This window comes from Bombina bombina, chromosome 3 (assembly GCF_027579735.1).
Source record: "Bombina bombina isolate aBomBom1 chromosome 3, aBomBom1.pri, whole genome shotgun sequence".
NCBI classification, from domain to species: domain Eukaryota; kingdom Metazoa; phylum Chordata; class Amphibia; order Anura; family Bombinatoridae; genus Bombina; species Bombina bombina.
Genome location: NC_069501.1, coordinates 187,044,353 through 187,063,893, shown reverse-complemented (window position 1 = coordinate 187,063,893; position 19,541 = coordinate 187,044,353). Strand labels below are relative to the sequence as shown.

Here is a 19,541-nt window from a genome sequence, read left to right as displayed (position 1 = left end):
ACAGAAGTGTCTGGATGTGTTTGTGTGGAAAACACTTAAAGGGACAGTCAACACTTCATTTAACATGATTGTATATTGAAAATAAAAAACCGAAGATGCGCCTGCACTATACCCCTCCTGTCATGCCGCCTTGCTTCTTTCCTAATCAGCGTCGCTAACCTCTCTAATAACCGGTAAAAATGGCAGCCGAACTCCCCCGACCGTTACGTAGCTGCCTTCTTCTTCAACTGATAAGCAAATCAGAATCCAGTCCTCGGACAGAGTAACATAACCAGCACATAAAGAAGGTAGTTAAGATATATAGTGATAATAGAAGCTAATTAACTCTTTTGTTTTAAATGCAAGTTTAAAATATACATATTAACAAATCTATCTGAATTTCACTAATTATGTAATGACTGATACCCCCACAAACATACAAAAAACAACAATTTGTGTATAGTTTGCAAGTTCAGTTTACTTATCTTAGTGTTTTCCCACTGCTCATCTGCTGTCACAGATAGCAGCTTCTCTCCTACAAAATAAATAATAAAAACAAATGTTGGGATCCATGTGTAATATTTTCCCACACCCTGTTCTTCGTGTTTCTAGCACAAATCCTGGACACATACAGAGTTGAAAAAACACAATCTATACATCTCTGGCTGTATGTTATAAAGCAGCCTATTGATTTGAGTCTCCCACCCTTCTGCTTCCTCCTCAACTCTGTACAATACGATCACTGCATCAGTCACATGATCACAAGAGGGATCGATAGAGGGCGCTATCTTATTTAGTAAGTAATATTTTTGTCATTGCCCTTTTAATGATTAGAGCTGTGCTATAGCTATGCATTCTGGGATGTTGAGTGCAGTCACGTGGTGTGCACACAGCCGGCTGGGATTAGTAGTTTTAAACTGAGAGGCTTCCGTAGAAGTGTGACAGGAGGACTCGTTCCAAGTTCAGAAATACACAGTAAGATCCGTTGCTCCTTAGCTATATTTATGTAATAAGTGTAGATTTGCCCACAGTCATAAGCAGAAGAACTTTGCTGTTTTTGCTAATTCTTAAAAAAAAAAATGTGTAATTTGAGATGGAAGTTTGCACGTGGTAACGTTCCCTTATGAGCTCTATTTGTGTAAAGTAATATTGCTGCATTGAGATAATAATAAAATATTGTCAGGCTTTTGTATGAGTTTTCCTTTTTATTTCTATACGTTCCTTTTATGAGAAGAGACTTTTATAGAGTTATAAGCAGAGACAGAGAGAGGAGAATAATAATTGTTTAGTAAATAAATATTCCAAGGAAAGTTATTATAAGATAAAGTTATGTATTATACTCTGGTAAATGTTTAATGGAGACTGGGTGGAAAATATCCTAGGAGGTTACTTGATTTGTAATAATATAATGAAAAAAGACATTGTACTTTGTTTTTGTTTTTAATATGTTGTTATAAGATGCATTGTTTAAAAAATCGTGTTAAATAAAGTTTAAAAGGGTTAGGAAAGTCAAAGTAATACCAAATACTCACAATTTCAAAGTCATTACAATTAGTTTTTCTCCCTTAAAGTTATTGTAAAGTATAACACAATACTGGACAGTATATAAAGTTAATCTTTAAAACAGGGACACTTTAATTTATTACATTTTTGAAAGACGCTTCGTTTTTAAAATATTTCCCTCTTAGTTATGGTAAACATACCACCTTTCCTACGCCCGCATCTCCTACCTTCTTTAGCATATCAATGACGATTCCGGTTTCCTCCAATCGTTGCATGCCCCATGAGCTGGACGCCAAAGGGGGGCACACAACGATTGGTGGAAGCCAGATTTCAGTCTCATAGGCTGCTTTATAACATACAGCTAGAGATTAGAGTGTCTTTTTTTTCCAACTCTGTATAATGGGAATCTCTGCCCAGTATTGTATTATACTTTACAAATTATCACTTAAAATATTCTGGAATTGCGCATATGTGGTGTGTATATCTATATCTATCTCTCTCTCTCTCTCTCTCTCTCTCTCTCTATATCTATATCTATATCTATATATATATATATATATATATATATATATATACACACACGGTGGCAATTTATTACTGTCACAGCTGCCAGATATGAGGGAAAATAAATATTACCATAGTGCACTATGGAACTACTATTGAGCTCAAGAATACTATAAAACAGAAAGAAAATCTGGACCTGGTCTATCCCTCTTAGCCTCTCTAATATAGACCGTGATCTCTCCACGCGGTCATACAAGTAAAAACAATTGAAGATAGAAAATAGAGTGGCGCTAACAAGCTGAGGGTAATGATATACTCACAAATTGTAATATACTTAAAAGAGGAAATTATTAGCCTCTATAATCAGTAGATACTGATATAGTGAACCATGCTGACATAAAAATACAAAATTCAATAAAAAGTTGTGGCCACACCTAAACAAAACAAATAGTAATAAGGCAGTTTTAAAATTAGACGGTTATAAGTCATAAACAAGTGGGCTCAAATGTCCCAATTTAATATACAACGCTACAATGAGCAATCAAAACAAGTTCTGAAAATGTTTTTTGCTTAGTAATACATTCATATCTGTGCAAATAGCAATATTCAAAACAATTGCGTGCAAGAGATTGTGTGAAAATGTTCAATAAACTGACACTTTAGCGTTACTCAGTATAATCTCAATAATATAGTTGCAAAAGTTTATATTATGTTGCAAGAATTTATAAAGTCGTATGACTTAAATTGGCTGTGTTCCGGATGTTTCAAAAAACTGAGGTATCCGTTGTATAAATATAAAATTTAAAACAGCCTCGGTCTTGGTTGCAGTTTTTTTATGCAGATTATAGTGAACTAGTATAAAAAATAGTAGGTTTGGATCCTATGCAGGACTCCGTGCTTTTAGTGATAATCGTGTGACTAGACAATTTGTATTTCCCAAGTGAGCGTTAGTGAAAAGTCTCTTGACCGGTCAAGTGTGTTTTTGCGTGTCTTTGTTTAAAGGTATAGAAATGTTAGCAGTGGTCGGCTTACAGATTCTGCTGTGTGGCAGACTTACCTAGCTGCGCTCCCTGGCCAGCGTATTCTCCGTGCCTGGCGGAAGTACTCACAGCGTCTTCACTGCCTAGGTCTCACAGCTGTTGACTCGAAGCAGTCTGTCAATGGACTCGATACTGCCATAATATCCTTGGCTTGTTCTAGATCATGTAGATCTTGTAATCTGTCTAGTACTTCAAAAAGGATTATGGCTCCACAGTGTTACTTCTACGCGTTTCAGCACCAGGGTGCCTTTATCAAGATGGATCTGTGGAGTAACTGTGTTCATTTTATATGGTCTTAGGTACCCGTATGTATAGCCCGTATGTTAAAATGGATCTTAAAGCTGTATTAATTTCCGTTTGTTGATAGAATTATAAACAAAGTTCATATGATTAACTTGAGCACTGTATCAATATGTTGAGACAAAAAGCAAAAGAAGCAAAAAATCGGATTATTTTCTATAAGTAAAAGCAATGAACACTTCAATATGCAAATTGAATGTACAGATACAAACATAGTTTACCTTATTAAATTAGAGGTGGCAATATAACGAAACAATTATTAGATACTGAGGCAGAATTAATAGTGAATTTTGCTTCATTATCCCGGGGAGGCTCAACGCAGAACTGGGCCTAAACCCATTTAATTAAGTACCCTGCCTAGTCTAATAAATTTAATTTTAATATGAGTCCTTATGGACTCTTCAGAATATAGCATATAATATAGACAACATCACCCTATCTTCTGGTTAGATATGGATATCAAGGAATTTGCTCCTCCTTTAACGACATTCTGTAGAAACATCTCTATAAACAGATTTATAGATTTATATATGTATCTTCCCCCCTTTATAAGATTTATATATGTATTTAAAAAATGTCCCATTATAGAACAACTTAAAATTATCTGCCTTATCCCTGTATAGATATCATTCTCTATACCATATGAGTAAATTAGTGTCCGTTTTACACATATATGTTGTTTTTAAAATTTGCATATTGAAGTGTTCATTGCTTTGACTTATAGAAAATAATCCGATTTTTTGCTCTTTTGCATTTTTTGTCTCAACATATTGATACAGTGCTCAAGTTAATCATATGAACTTTGTTTATAATTCTATTAACAAACGGAAATAAATACAGCTTTAAGATCCATTTTAACATACAGGTACCTAAGACCATATAAAATGAGCACAGTTACTCCACAGATCCATCTTGATAAAGGCACCCTGGTGCTGAAACGCGTAGAAGTAACACTGTGGAGCCATAATCCTTTTTGAAGTACTGGATGGATTGCAAGATCTACATGATCTAGAACAAGCCAGCCGGAAAAACTAAGGATATTACAGCAGGATTGAGTCCATTGACAGACTGCTTCGAGTCAACAGCTGTGAGACCTAGGCAGTGAAGATGCTGTGAGTACTTCCGCCATGCACGGAGAATACGCTGGCCAGGTAGCACAGCTATGTAAGTCTGCCACACAGCAGAATCTGTAAGCCGACCACTGCTAACATTTCTATAGTAAAAGTTCCAAAGATCCAGCACCTGGGATTTACACAGTGTGCAAACTAAGGGGCATTGCACAACACCCCCAAACAAAGGTAACAGTGTAAAAGATAGTCGCACCACTGTATTGCCAAAAAGTTCACAAATTAGTGACCAGAGCACTTTTCCATTTTCTGTCCGTTTGGGACCAAGGCTATTTTTACATTTCTGCGGTGTTTGTGTTTAGCTGAAATTTTCCTCTTACTCATTTACTGTATCCACACATATTATATACCGTTTTTCTCGCCATTAAATGGACTTTCTAAAAATACCATTATTTTCATCATATCTTATCATTTACTATAAAAAAATTATAAAATATGAGGAAAAATGGAAAAAAACACACTTTTTCTAACTTTGAACCCCAAAATCTGTTACATATCTACAACCACCAAAAAACACCCATGCTAAATAGTTTCTAAATTTTGTCCTGAGTTTAGAAATACCAAATGTTAACATGTTCTTTGCTTTTTTTGTAACTTATAGGGCCATAAATACAAGTAGCACTTTGCTATTTTCAAACCATTTTTTTTCAAAATTAGCGCTAGTTACATTGGGACACTGATATCTTTCAGGAATCCCTGAATATCCATTGACATGTATATATTTTTTTTTAGAAGACATCCCAAAGTATTGATCTAGGCCCATTTTGGTATATTTCTTGCCACCATTTCACCGCCAAATGCGATCAAATACAAAAAATCGTTCCCTTTTTCACAATTTTTTTCACAAACTTTCAGTTTCTCACTGAAATTATTTACAAACTGCTTGTGCAATTATGGCATAAATGGTTGTAAATTCTTCTCTGGGATCCCCTTTGTTCAGAAATATTAGACATATATGGCTTTGGCATTGCTTTTTGGTAATTAGAAGGCCGCTAAATGCCACTGCGCACCACACGTGTATTATGCCCAGCAGTGAAGGGGTTAATTAGGGAGCATGTAGGGAACTTCTAGGGTTAATTTTAGCTTTAGTGTAGTGTAGTAGACAACCCCAAGTATTGATCTAGGCCCATTTTGGTATATTTCATGCCACCATTTCACCGCCAAATGCGATCAAATTAAAAAAAAATGTTAAATTTGTCACAATTTTAGGTTTCTCACTGAAATAATTTACAAACAGCTTGTGCAATTATGGCACAAATGGTTGTAAATGCTTCTCTGGGATCCCCTTTGTTCAGAAATAGCAGACATATATGACTTTGGCGTTGCTTTTTGGTAATTAGAATGCTGCTAAATGGCGCTGCGCATCACACGTGTATTATGGCTAGCAGTGAAGGGGTTAATTAGGTAGCTTGTAGGGAGCTTGCAGGGTTAATTTTAGCTTTAGTGTAAAGATCAGCCTCCCACCTGAAACATCAGACCCCCTGATCCCTCCCAAACATCTCTCTTCCCTCCCCTACCCCACAAATGTCCCCGCCATCTTAAGTACTGGCAGAAAAGGAAAATTTGGGCTTTTTTTTTGCATTTTTTTTGCATATTTACATATGCTTCTGTGTAGGATCCCCCTTAGCCCCCAACCTCACTGATCCCCCACCAAACAGCTCTCTAACCCTCCCCCTCTGACTTAATGTGCGCCATCTTGGGTACTGGCAGCTGTCTGCCAGTACCCATTTTAGTGAATAATATGCTTTTTTTTTAATTAAAAAATGTCCCTTTTCTGTAGTGTAGCTTCCCCCCCCCAATACCAACCCTCCACCCCTTCCAGATCCCTTAGATCGTTTTCAAAAAATAAGTATTTCATTTTATTTGACATTTTACTTTTACATTTTTTTCTGTAGTGTAGCGGTTCCCACCCGCTCCCGCCCCGTGCACGCGCCCGCCCGCCACCCCCCCGTGCACGCGTGCGCGCCCGTGCGCGCCCCCGAAGGCTCCGCCCCCGATCCCGCCCCCCTTCACCTTCCAGATCTCACCGATGGCCGTCCACCCGCCTCCCAAGTCGGCTCCCACCCACCAACGATACCGGCCATCGATGTCCGGTGCAGAGAGGGCCACAGAGTGGCTCTCTCTGCATCGGATGGCCAAGGGGGGTTATTGCAGGATGCCTCCATATCGAGGCATCACTGCAATAACCGGAAAGCAGCTGGAAGCGAGCAGGATCGCTTCCAGCTGCTTTCCAGACCAAGGACGTACGCCACACGTCCTCGGTCATTAACTGCATTTTTTTTTAGGACGTGTGGCGTACGTCCTTGGTCGTTAAGGGGTTAAATACCTGTACAAACCCCACCTTACAAGCTAATTAAATCACCTGTATATAATATATAGAACACCTTTATATAATACTACCACCTAGTGGTCATTTACCGAAATACATCACCTGTATATAATATATAGAACACCTTTACATAATGTGAGGATATAAAAGCAACAACGGGCGCCAACATAGTGTGAATCGGTTTACATCAGCTGAGAAATAAAGTATAAGAAATATACTCACAAGTGGAGTGGCACCTTAAATCAACAAGGTGCGTGCAGGCAGGCTGACATTCAAAACCAGCAGTCAGTACGCTGGAGGTCTCACCCGGGAAACCTATGGATTGATGGAGACAGGTGTGGCTTACGTCAGCTGTGGATCGTTTGAGAGGCCGGAATACCAGTGGAGAGGTGCAAACAACTGTGGATACTTTCTCCAGATGATCGTATTCGTGCAATCAGATTTAATCCCAAATGAAATGGTGATTGTCCAAATAAGGAAAAGTGTTCGATATCCAACCAAATATAAAATCAATAGGACATCAATATAAAATAGCAAAGAAACCGGGTCTGTATAAAAACAGAATATTTTATTTGCTACGCGTTTCTCAGTCCGTAAAGGACCGTTTCCTCAGGCATATACATAGGTGTTTCACAGGTGACTATTTATACCTGATAATGACCCGGAATCTAATCTGGAGGTCATCTCCAAACAATTGTACATTAAAAATATATTGTTAAAAACAAAGTAATAAAAGTGTCATATTGAGCATTGTTCGGAAATGATATACATGTCTTAAAAAAATGAATGAAAATTTTTTGCAAGTAACTATTTAAAAGCATGTTTGCACTAGTGATGTGACCTGTAATAATGTTACTGAAAATGCATCACCCTAACTAATATGCTCAGTAAGTGATCATTTCACAAATAGGGTAGTTAGGAAATGGCATAATAACCATTCAAAAAAAGAGAACAGCGCTTTTTTTGTCTTCAAAATATTTTAGGCTTCAATAAAGTTCTAGGTTGAGCTCGAACTCTTGACCCTATGTGTGCTAGGTTTGTGTTTATCTAAAAGAGCTAATCAAATGTGATGAAAAATTAGGTAATGTTGGTCTAGATATACCAAAAACATGCCAAAGTTATAGTATGAAAATAGATACCGAAAATTATACGAGTACCAATTTGTTGAACAATTATTATAGAGAGGCATCATGATTTGTTGCATGAATAGTATAATTGGATAATAACATAAAAAACAATCCCCAAAAAAGAGAATAGCGCTTTATCTATCTTGAAAATAATTTGAGATTCAATAAATTTCCAGGTTGGGATCGAACCCATGACCTTATGTATACTAGATTTGTACTTATCTAAAAGAGCTAATCGGAAGTAATAACAAATTGTGTGATGTTGGTCTCGATATACCAAAGACATGCCAAAGTTATAGTAAGAAATAAAAGCAGAAAACTATCATAGTACCAATTTGTTGAACAATTGTTATTGCATAGCAACATGACTTGTTGCAAGAAGCAAACATGGTAATGAATATTAGATAGATGTTATTGGATTCTGAATGAGACTAAAAACGTACTTCACTATGTATATTGTATGATAATTGTTAATAAAATAATATATTTGTGTATGCGGTATGGTGGTCGCAAGAGTGAGTAGGATTTGGCAATGAAGATAAGTGGTAGTGATGGTGTTGTAGTTGGAAATAATATAGGTCTGATGTGAAGAAAATGATTAATGGTGAATTTTTCACCGGTTGTGGGGTGGACACGAACTCGTGTCCTTGTGTATGGCAAACCTATACTTGGTCTGATGGGCTATCTGTGAATGACAGATTATATAAGGATCTGGGTTTACTAGACTCTAAACTGGTGGGTGGATCTTATATTATTCAGGACTAATTACAATGTTTGGTCTAATTCATTCTCTTTATGTGCATGTACCTGAAATAATGTTTGAGTAATACAGATGTGTTTATAGAACCGGTGCAGTCTATTGATGTATACAAAGTATAATATATAATAAATTCTCTGTATTTGATGATAATGTGAATAAATTTAAATGAAAGCTGCCAAATCAACATTGGCATTCAAACCCTGGGGGTACAGTGTTTTGAGTTTGTGTATCCAATATGTTTCTAATTGTCTAAGTTTAATTAGACGATCATAATCTGTCGAGGGGGGTACATGATCTATTGGAATGATTTTGAAAATGTCTGATCTACCATCATGTATCATTTCACAATGATTAGGAACACTATGGTTAATTTTACTTTTCTTGCAATTCTTGCAGTTGCGATAATGTTCACCCCAACGGGTGCGTATGTTTCTAGTAGTACGTCCAATATATTGGACCCCACATACACAGTTTAAAAGATAAACAATGTACTTCGATTCGCAATTGAGACGATGTGAGATCCGGTAAGTAAGACCGGTGGTATTAGATTTAAATGTTTTTTGGGAACTGATAAATTTGCACATATTACATCCTCTCTTGCCACATTTATAAGAACCATATGATCTTAAAAAGTTCAGAGTTTTTTTCGGATTATTAAGAGAAGATTGGCAATGTTTGACCCTTTTACTTGGTGCTAATTTGTTCCTAAGGGTTGGTGCCCGTCTATAGACGATTTTTGGTCTTTCTTTAACTATATTTTTCAATAAAGGGTCCTTTTGGATAATGTTCCAATGTTTGTACAATATATTGCAAATTTTTTGTGGTTACTGTTGTATTGTGTTATAAAAAGAGGTTCGCTATCTGCCTTAACACTAGTGGGATCACTGGAATTAGTTGTTTTGTTTTCAAATTTGTTAAAAAAGAGATTTCTGTCTAGATCTCGTGCTCTATTAAGACAACGATCAAGTAGGTCTATAGGGTATCCCTTGTCAAGAAAACGTTGGTATAGAATCTTGCTTTGTGACTCAAAGGTGTTAATATCTGAGCAATTCCTCCGTATTCTTTGGAATTGACTGAAAGGGATATTTCTTTTCCACCCCATGTGGTGGTTACTGGAAAAATCCACTTTCTTAAAGAAGGTTTGGGAGACAACATTCCCTGTGCTATCCCAGCTCAACAGTAGATCTAAATACTCTATGGTACAATTCTGAATATTTGCTGTAAACGTGAGACCCATATGGTTGGTATTTAGGTGTTCAACTATGGAATTGGCTGATGTGAGATCCCCTCTTAAAATAAAGATAAGGTCGTCAATGTAGCGGCCATAGAATACCAGGTTCGCCCAAAAGCCTTCGGAGTAAATATATTGGTCTTCGATAATAAAAGGAATTTATTTTAGAAGGGATAGAATATATACTCAAACACAATTATTTTATTTTTCAGGACAAATTTTTCTTACAAGTCAAGGGTACGGCCATGGGTACCAGGTTCGCCCCAAGCTTTGCCAATCTCTTCATGGGGATTTTCGAAGACCAATATATTTACTCCGCAGGCTTTTGGGCGAACCTGGTATTCTATGGCCGCTACATTGACGACCTTATCTTTATTTTAAGAGGGGATCTCACATCAGCCAATTCCATAGTTGAACACCTAAATACCAACCATATGGGTCTCACGTTTACAGCAAATATTCAGAATTGTACCATAGAGTATTTAGATCTACTGTTGAGCTGGGATAGCACAGGGAATGTTGTCTCCCAAACCTTCTTTAAGAAGGTGGATAGCAACAGTTACCTGGATTTTTCCAGTAACCACCACATGGGGTGGAAAAGAAATATCCCTTTCAGTCAATTCCAAAGAATACGGAGGAATTGCTCAGATATTAACACCTTTGAGTCACAAAGCAAGATTCTATACCAACGTTTTCTTGACAAGGGATACCCTATAGACCTACTTGATCGTTGTCTTAATAGAGCACGAGATCTAGACAGAAATCTCTTTTTTAACAAATTTGAAAACAAAACAACTAATTCCAGTGATCCCACTAGTGTTAAGGCAGATAGCGAACCTCTTTTTATAACACAATACAACAGTAACCACAAAAAAATTTGCAATATATTGTACAAACATTGGAACATTATCCAAAAGGACCCTTTATTGAAAAATATAGTTAAAGAAAGACCAAAAATCGTCTATAGACGGGCACCAACCCTTAGGAACAAATTAGCACCAAGTAAAAGGGTCAAACATTGCCAATCTTCTCTTAATAATCCGAAAAAAACTCTGAACTTTTTAAGATCATATGGTTCTTATAAATGTGGCAAGAGAGGATGTAATATGTGCAAATTTATCAGTTCCCTAAAAACATTTAAATCTAATACCACCGGTCTTACTTACCGGATCTCACATCGTCTCAATTGCGAATCGAAGTACATTGTTTATCTTTTAAACTGTGTATGTGGGGTCCAATATATTGGACGTACTACTAGAAACATACGCACCCGTTGGGGTGAACATTATCGCAACTGCAAGAATTGCAAGAAAAGTAAAATTAACCATGGTGTTCCTAATCATTGTGAAATGATACATGATGGTAGATCAGACATTTTCAAAATCATTCCAATAGATCATGTACCCCCCTCGACAGATTATGATCGTCTAATTAAACTTAGACAATTAGAAACATATTGGATACACAAACTCAAAACACTGTACCCCCAGGGTTTGAATGCCAATGTTGATTTGGCAGCTTTCATTTAAATGTATTCACATTATCATCAAATACAGAGAATTTATTATATATTATACTTTGTATACATCAATAGACTGCACCGGTTCTATAAACACATCTGTATTACTCAAACATTATTTCAGGTACATGCACATAAAGAGAATGAATTAGACCAAACATTGTAATTAGTCCTGAATAATATAAGATCCACCCACCAGTTTAGAGTCTAGTAAACCCAGATCCTTATATAATCTGTCATTCACAGATAGCCCATCAGACCAAGTATAGGTTTGCCATACACAAGGACACGAGTTTGTGTCCACCCCACAACCGGTGAAAAATTCACCATTAATCATTTTCTTCACATCAGACCTATATTATTTCCAACTACAACACCATCACTACCACTTATCTTCATTGCCAAATCCTACTCACTCTTGCGACCACCATACCGCATACACAAATATATTATTTTATTAACAATTATCATACAATATACATAGTGAAGTACGTTTTTAGTCTCATTCAGAATCCAATAACATCTATCTAATATTCATTACCATGTTTGCTTCTTGCAACAAGTCATGTTGCTATGCAATAACAATTGTTCAACAAATTGGTACTATGATAGTTTTCTGCTTTTATTTCTTACTATAACTTTGGCATGTCTTTGGTATATCGAGACCAACATCACACAATTTGTTATTACTTCCGATTAGCTCTTTTAGATAAGTACAAATCTAGTATACATAAGGTCATGGGTTCGAGCCCAACCTGGAAATTTATTGAATCTCAAATTATTTTCAAGATAGATAAAGCGCTATTCTCTTTTTTGGGGATTGTTTTTTATGTTATTATCCAATTATACTATTCATGCAACAAATCATGATGCCTCTCTATAATAATTGTTCAACAAATTGGTACTCGTATAATTTTCGGTATCTATTTTCATACTATAACTTTGGCATGTTTTTGGTATATCTAGACCAACATTACCTAATTTTTCATCACATTTGATTAGCTCTTTTAGATAAACACAAACCTAGCACACATAGGGTCAAGAGTTCGAGCTCAACCTAGAACTTTATTGAAGCCTAAAATATTTTGAAGACAAAAAAAGCGCTGTTCTCTTTTTTTGAATGGTTATTATGCCATTTCCTAACTACCCTATTTGTGAAATGATCACTTACTGAGCATATTAGTTAGGGTGATGCATTTTCAGTAACATTATTACAGGTCACATCACTAGTGCAAACATGCTTTTAAATAGTTACTTGCAAAAAATTTTCATTCATTTTTTTAAGACATGTATATCATTTCCGAACAATGCTCAATATGACACTTTTATTACTTTGTTTTTAACAATATATTTTTAATGTACAATTGTTTGGAGATGACCTCCAGATTAGATTCCGGATCATTATCAGGTATAAATAGTCACCTGTGAAACACCTATGTATATGCCTGAGGAAACGGTCCTTTACGGACTGAGAAACGCGTAGCAAATAAAATATTCTGTTTTTATACAGACCCGGTTTCTTTGCTATTTTATATTGATGTCCTATTGATTTTATATTTGGTTGGATATCGAACACTTTTCCTTATTTGGACAATCACCATTTCATTTGGGATTAAATCTGATTGCACGAATACGATCATCTGGAGAAAGTATCCACAGTTGTTTGCACCTCTCCACTGGTATTCCGGCCTCTCAAACGATCCACAGCTGACGTAAGCCACACCTGTCTCCATCAATCCATAGGTTTCCCGGGTGAGACCTCCAGCGTACTGACTGCTGGTTTTGAATGTCAGCCTGCCTGCACGCACCTTGTTGCTTTAAGGTGCCACTCCACTTGTGAGTATATTTCTTATACTTTATTTCTCAGCTGATGTAAACCGATTCACACTATGTTGGCGCCCGTTGTTGCTTTTATATCCTCACAGATTCATTGATCCAGTACACCGTGGACACAAGCGGAGCAAGCCTTTCTATCACGAACTCTTGATTGTTACCATATCCTTTATTTTTAAGTGGACTGTCCATTGTCTGTTTCCACTCACTCTCTTATAAGTCTTGGACTTTTCAAGTACACTGGACACTGGGACACTTATACATATTTATATGTTCAAATTGCACAAGTGTTTTGTTATATGTTGATTTTTATGTTTATTTTTATATATATTTTTTCTCCTTTTAATGCATTATTTTGCCTTAAACACACCATAGTGGTTGGTGTTACCACACACTGAGCCAAGTTGTAAATTCGCTTATCAACCAATTTTTTATTTTTTATCTTTATTTGCACAACACCCACTTTCGATTTAAGCAGATACACCACGATTTATACACCATCACATGTTTCTTTAGTAGCGCGTCCCCTTAGTTTTTTCTTCTATAGAATTAACTTTACCTTTACATAATACTACCACCTAGTGGTCATTTACCAAAATATATATAACATCCAAGCATAGAATTTACACATAGTCAATATGCATATATAAAAAGTACAAGCATATATTCATATAATACATAATGTTTTTGAACATAAATTCTGTATTGTATGTTTCACCTCCCATAATTAAATATCCAACTATGTATTGTATATATTACCAAAAAATTGTTACAGAAAAATTGACCAGTCTAGTTCCTTATTCATACCCCCTGGAAACAACGTACCCAGTTCATAAATCCAAAACGCTTCACGTTTTTTTAATAATTTAATACGGTCACCCCCTCTCCTAGGGTGTTTAACCTGCTCTAATATTTGGAACCTAAGTTGACTTAGGTTATGCCCTGCTTACAAAAAATGATGAGCTACTGGGGCTTCACTTTTTTTGGTCCTGATGTTACTCTTGTGTTGTATTATGCGTTCACGTACAGAGCGTGTGATCTCCCCCACATACCCCAGCCCACACGGGCATTTAATTAAATAGACCACAAAATCAGTATTGCAAGTGTAGTGCCCTTTAATGGAATATTTTTTACCTAGACTTGGATGACTAAAAGTTGGTCCTTTTAATTAGGCTATTACAGTTGGAACAACTCAAACAGGGAAAGCTCCCTAAATTTTTCTTCCCAGTATATGTCTGACCAGGGGACTTAGAGGGACCAATATCCGCCCTAACCAAAACATCTTTTAATTTTTTTCCCATTTTGAATTCCTGAACACCAGGATTACAGGTGCCCAAAATATACCAGTGTCTGCGTAAAATTTTTAGAACCTGTTGATTCCAAGCTGAGTATTGACTTACAAAAACTAATTGAGGGGGTTTCTGTTCTAAGTGGTTCTTCCTCTCTAATAGGGTTTCCCTAGGGGTCTTCAGGGCATTATTAATTTCAGTCTCAATAGGTAGGGATCTAACCAGTGCGGGAGGATGTGCACTTTTATAGTGTAGGAGAGTGTTGCAGTCTGTTTCCTTTCTGTGAAGGTCAACTGTCAAACCTGACACACATTTTGACACCACTGTGTCCAGAAATACAACACTCTCCTCACTGGAGACCAACTTAAATTTGATATGACTGGTAGCCATATTCAAGTAATTTACAAAACTTTTTAGGGTTCCAATGTCACCCCCCCCCCCCCACACGCCAAACACGTCATCTATATAGCGCCACCAAGTGGCGCCATATGATAAAAATAAAGGATTACTATACACAAAATGTTCCTCAAACATATTCATAAAAATGTTGGCGTATGTGGGGGCGACATTGGAACCCATGGCTGTACCTTGGAGCTGTAGGTAATAACTATCCTCAAAAAGAAAATAGTTAAACCTCAAAACAATGTTAAGTAGTTGCAAAATAAATTCTGCCTGTGGGGCTGTATATCTATCAGATTCACTTAAAACCTTGCCAACTGCTCCAATCCCTGCCTCATGAGTTATAGCAGTATACAATGATGTCACGTCGAGACTGAACAAAATGCCCTTGTTACCCTCCAATTGTAAATCACGTAGCTTAACCAGAAAATCCCCTGTATCCTGGATATAGGAACTAGACACAACAAAAGGCCTAAGTACTTTATCTAGATATATAGACACCTTAGGTAATACTGAGCCCATCCCAGCAACAATAAATTATCCTATTTTTAAATGCAAAGTTAACACAGGCATCAATCTCCTTTTTCACCTCAAAAATAGGATTATGGGTCAATGGTTTATACACCTCAAGGTCAGCCAATTGCGTCTGAATTTCCTGGACAGAAAACTTCTTGTCCAATAAAACAATTGCCCCACCCTTGTCTGCTCCTTTCACCGCTAATTGCTTATTGTTATTTAAATTGCCAAAAGCACACTTATCTTCAAATGTGAAATTCCTATTGTATTTTTGACAATTTTTGTGGGACCCAGATACCTTACCCAAAGCCTCAATATCCTTTTGTACCAGTTGGATATATGTCTGTACCCCAGGGTTAACCTGTACAGGTGTAAAAACACTCTTGTTAGTTAGACCTAGTGTGTTTAAATTCAATGCTGTGTTAGTTACAATTGCCTCGTAATTAACGTTAAGCGAGCTGCACTTAGTGTTATGGCGCGGTCGGGCCGGGCTGTGACTATACAGCTGGCCCGATGCGCTGTGTAATAAAAGCAGACCCGCTCAGAAGAGTACAGAGAGCGGGTCTGAAAAACTGACATATTTTAAAAAAATGAAAAGGGAATATAAGCTTTTATAACGATAGCACTAATATAATGTTATATAATTCTGCACTATGAGCAGAATTATATAACATAATTTTTTAGGTTTACTGTCCCTTTAAATTGGGACATTTGAGCCCACTTGTTTATGACTCATAACCGTCTAATTTTAAAACTGCCTTATTACTTTTTGTTTTGTTTAGGCGTGGCCACAACTTTTTATTGAATTTTGTATTTTTATGTCAGCATGGTTCACTATATCAGTATCTACTGATTATAGAGGCTAATAAATTCCTCTTTTAAGTATATTACAATTTGTGATTATATCATTACCCTCAGCTTGTTAGCGCCACTCTATTTTCTATCTTCAATTGTTTTTACTATTGAGCTCAAAGTATATAAATACAAAGTAATAACCTGTGTTGCCACATACAGTTATCAAATTATATTAAGCTACTGATGTACATTGTCCTGAAAGTTCACAGGCACAAAGGCAGTTCCATCACTGCATCAGGGATCAAAGGGAGATGAAAGTTCAAATAAGAGCTATAACGGGATCCTCGATAAATCCCTGGATTCCCTTTACCATAGCAAAAGCGCTTTTAATAGCACTTGGGAGAATCCTATCATAGGGTTAATCTTCAGCAGATGGGTTAACACACAATATTATAATGCAGAATGTTCCGTATATTTAACACAGAACTAGCGTCTACTTGCAGTGTACTCACTGTTGTGCTCCCAGAATATTCCTGTAGTAGGTGGATACCTGTTACCTTGTTCACAGGACACCTTTCAAATCATCGCCAGAGGCCCGTTAGGTTCGTCTCTGTTTTATGGCTTTTAACACAGGTTTTGCTCACCGGTCATTTCACCAAAAAGCGGTATCTTTCTAGTGCTGGTAGGTATACCGCTCATCTGCCCTTTATAAGGATTGTTCACCATGGCTCCTACATGCACTGTAACGTATACCTTTATCCTCCTCCTCTGTTGATCCCCAAACTTGGTTTGCTGGATGAGGGGTATACCTACCAGCACTAGAAAGATACTGCTTTTTGGTGAGATGACCGGTGAGCAAAACCTGTGTTAAAAGCCGTAAAAGAGATAAACCTAACAGGTCCTCTTGCGCATGATTTGAAAGGTGCCTGGTGAACAAGGTAACAGGTATCCACCTACTACAGGAAAATCCTGGGAGCACAACAGTGAGTACACTACAAGTAGACGCTAGTGCTGTGTGAATATACGGAACATTCTGCATTATAATATTGTGTGTTACCCCATCTGCTGAAGATTAACCCTATGATAGGATTCTCCGAAGTGCTATTAAGAGCGCTTTTTGCTATGGTAAAGGGAATCCAAGGATTTATCGAGGATCCCGTTATGCCCCAATAGCTCTTATTTGAACTTTCATCTCCCTTTGATCCCTGATGCAGTGATGGAACTGTCTTTGTGCCTGTGAACTTTCAGGACAATGTACATCAGTAGCTTTAATATAATTGAAAACTGTATGTGGCAACACAGGTTATTACTCTGTATTTATATAATTTGAGCTCAATAGTAGTTCCATAGATTTAGATTGTAAGTTCCCACGGGAACAGGGCTCCCAATTCCTCCTGTATTTGTTTGTTAAATTTTGTCTGGTGTCTCATATTGTACTGTCCTTTTATCTGTTACCTATGAACAGCGCTGCGGAATCTGTTGGCGCTTTATAAATAAAGAATAATAATAATAATAGTGCACTATGGTAATATTTATTTTCCCTCATATCTGGCAGCTGTGACAGTAATAAATTGCCATTGATGTTTTCAACTGTTATATTATTTTGCTTCTGTTTCTTTCGTGGGTACTTGCTTTTTTTGACATACCTCTATATTATATAATTGCTATAGGAATTAGATAGTGCTGGACTGGATAGTCTGTATAGTTATATTTTTTTACATATACATACTGTATACACACACACACACACACACACACTTGGAGTTGGGCTGTTTATTGTATTATAAAGACTAAATTAAACTTACATAATTCAGGCAGAGCATTTCATTTTAAACCCCCTTTGTTGAAAAATAATATGTACATATCTTACACTATTGTGAGCTAGCTGATTGGTGGCTACACTCATTTGTCTCTTGTCATTGTCTCACAGATGTGCTCAGCTAGCTACCAATAGTGTATTGCTGCTCTAGAGCTGACTTTAACTGTGTGTTTAATCCCTTTGAAGGAGTTAAATACACATAAAAGCAATAATAAAATGCTGTATTAGAGCATTTTCTTTTTGCACTACATCCCTTTAAACAGACATTTTCTTTCTGCGCACAAATTTAAATGAATGAATTTGGGCGTATTAAGGGTACTTGACATTATGGTGTAAGAGAGAGTGTTTAACAATGATTTTTCCTACGTAGAACATGCCACGGAGGGGAAGAAAAAGTATGGACACTGAAGATGGTGATCCTGTTCCTTCCAAGGTGCCTCGGGAGCTAGAATTGTTGTACAAATCACCTCTGGACTTTAGTAGCCCAACAAAACTTTTTGAAAGTTTCATAGCACCAATAAAATCTGAAGATTTTTTCGCTGAGTACTGGGAAAAAAAGCCGCTGCTTATTCAAAGAGACCAGAATGATTTAGGCACTTACTATCAGAGCCTATTCAAGCTTTCTGACTTGAAACATATATCCTCAAAAGGCATATTCTACGGCAGAGATGTGAACGTGTGTAAGTGCAGAAATGGAAAGAAAATGACCCTCCCGAGGCAGGGAAAAGCCACCTTCCTGCATCTCATGAAAGACTTCAGCAGTGGAAAAGCAACAATACAATTTCATCAACCTCAGAGATTCAGTGTAAGTCATATTCACTATAATGAGAGAGAGCTTTAAATACTTTGGTAAAGAAGTTCAATAGGTAAATTGAGTATTTTTTAGAAAATACTTTGTATTGTGTTTAGATCATTGTGCTTTTATGTAATAGATTAACAAAAGTCTGGAGCAAATAAAAAGATTGACAAAAAAATAGAAGACTTCCTAATATAACAGCATTACTGTTTATGCAGCTTTGTAAATAGAAAAATGCCACCAGAATTTGCTATTAAATGTTAGAAAAGTAAACTGTATGCATGATTAAGTATAATATTAAAGGGGCAGTAAACCTAGAAAATGTTATATAATTCTGCACATAGTGTTCTGTTTTCATTGTTTTCTATCTATTTAACCCTTTGCTTTACAAAGCTGGTGCTAAGCTAATGTTATATAATTCTGCACTATGTGCAGAATTATATAGCATTATTTGCTAGGTTTACTGCCCCTTTAAAGGGACATTAAATTCAGTTTTCTATATGCTTTTGAAAAGGTTTTAAAGCTGCCAATTTTTTAGCAATTGTTTTATTATTTTGCAGTCCAGGGATGCACCACTTGAAAATCCTCTTGAATAGGTTTACATGGTACCACCATACTGTTCTTTAGCCCAGGGAGGACACATCTGCAAGTCATGGCAAAGGAAAGATTTGCTTC

The 19,541-nt window shown here is 36.7% G+C and overlaps 1 protein-coding gene across 1 annotated transcript in view; it reads left to right on the top strand.

Moving 5' to 3' along the window:
• The first annotated feature begins 843 nt into the window (after positions 1-843).
• Positions 844-19,541, top strand: part of RIOX2 (ribosomal oxygenase 2) — a 231,024-nt gene continuing 212,326 nt past the window's right edge. Inside the window, exons 1-2 of the mRNA XM_053706047.1 lie at positions 844-954; positions 18,441-18,875. Coding sequence (XP_053562022.1) covers positions 18,444-18,875 — 432 coding nt within the window. The 5' untranslated portion in view covers positions 844-954; positions 18,441-18,443. The remainder of the gene's footprint in view (positions 955-18,440; positions 18,876-19,541) is intronic.